The 1,063-nt window shown below is 38.3% G+C and overlaps 2 protein-coding genes across 2 annotated transcripts in view; one reads left to right on the plus strand and one right to left on the minus strand.

The window, feature by feature from the left end:
* Positions 1-825, minus strand: part of LOC106533246 (zinc finger BED domain-containing protein 1) — a gene marked incomplete in the record, with an annotated part of 4,690 nt that extends 3,865 nt beyond the window's left edge. The window contains 1 exon segment of the mRNA XM_014029485.1: positions 454-825. Within this exon segment, the coding sequence (XP_013884939.1) occupies positions 454-629 (176 nt within the window).
* Positions 1-1,063, plus strand: part of dus2 (dihydrouridine synthase 2) — a gene marked incomplete in the record, with an annotated part of 55,129 nt that overhangs the window by 6,639 nt on the left and 47,427 nt on the right.

Genomic DNA, 1,063 nt, shown 5'->3' on the forward strand with positions numbered 1-1,063 from the left:
TTAAGGAGCTGATCAGTTCTTTAAGATAGAGCCTGTGAACCTCCAGCTTGGTTCTTTTCCACTGACGCTCAGTCTTACGGCAAACTCTCCTCAAGCTAAGGRTTTCYTYATTAATCCAAGGACAGTTTGTGCGCTGCACAGTGCTCTGTTTTACATGTGCTATAGTGTCTAAAATATTTATACAATGAGCATTAAAACACAAAACATATGAGTCCACATTAATGATGTTATTATCTAAAGAGGCAGAATCAAAAAGGGAAGTAAAGGCTTCAGGAGTGTGCTCATTTATGATCCGCCTTTGGATCATAAGTCGAGGAGGAGCTGGATCAGGACTAAAAGACACATTAAAATATAAACAATTATGATCACTTAAAAATATATCCTCCACACAAACATCCTCTATATTAAGGCCAGGGGTTGGTTGTTTTGGCGTCGGGCGAGGGAATGGCCTTGTGACAAAGTTTGCAGATTACCGTTTTCTGCTCCGTGTCAGACTTCTTGAATCCAAAATGTAACCAAATAACAGACGTTCCCCCTCTTTTTGGTAAAAGTCCTTCTTGGGCTGCCTGCGTAGCTGTTTCTGCTTCTGACGCCGGCGGAGATGCTACCTCATGTTCCTGTGTCTCCATTGTTCAGCTCTCGAGTAGCATGTCGCAAACCCGCGTGTCCGTCAAATAATGTAAAGCAGCGTCATGTCGCAAAACCACAGTATGAAGCGTCTTTGCGAAAGTTATTTTTTATTCTTATTTATCACTTATATAAACTTAGTTTATGCAAAGTAACAATACCAATACATTTAAACTTAGCCTACTTTATATATTTGCATGAATATTAATAAAATTATTTTATAAACGATAGAAACGATAGAAGGCAAGTAGCACAATAGACACTTTTCTATCGTCCCCACGATAGATATCATCATATCGCGCAGCACTAGTTTACACTTACATTTACACTTCTCATCAACCTCAATCAAATTCACTCTATCCATGGGCTCCATGTGTCTGGATAGATTTATATTTATTAATTTTTTTTCTGAACAATGAAAAGATGGAATAAAAAC

This window comes from Austrofundulus limnaeus, unplaced genomic scaffold (assembly GCF_001266775.1).
Source record: "Austrofundulus limnaeus strain Quisiro unplaced genomic scaffold, Austrofundulus_limnaeus-1.0 Scaffold913, whole genome shotgun sequence".
NCBI classification, from domain to species: Eukaryota; Metazoa; Chordata; class Actinopteri; order Cyprinodontiformes; family Rivulidae; genus Austrofundulus; species Austrofundulus limnaeus.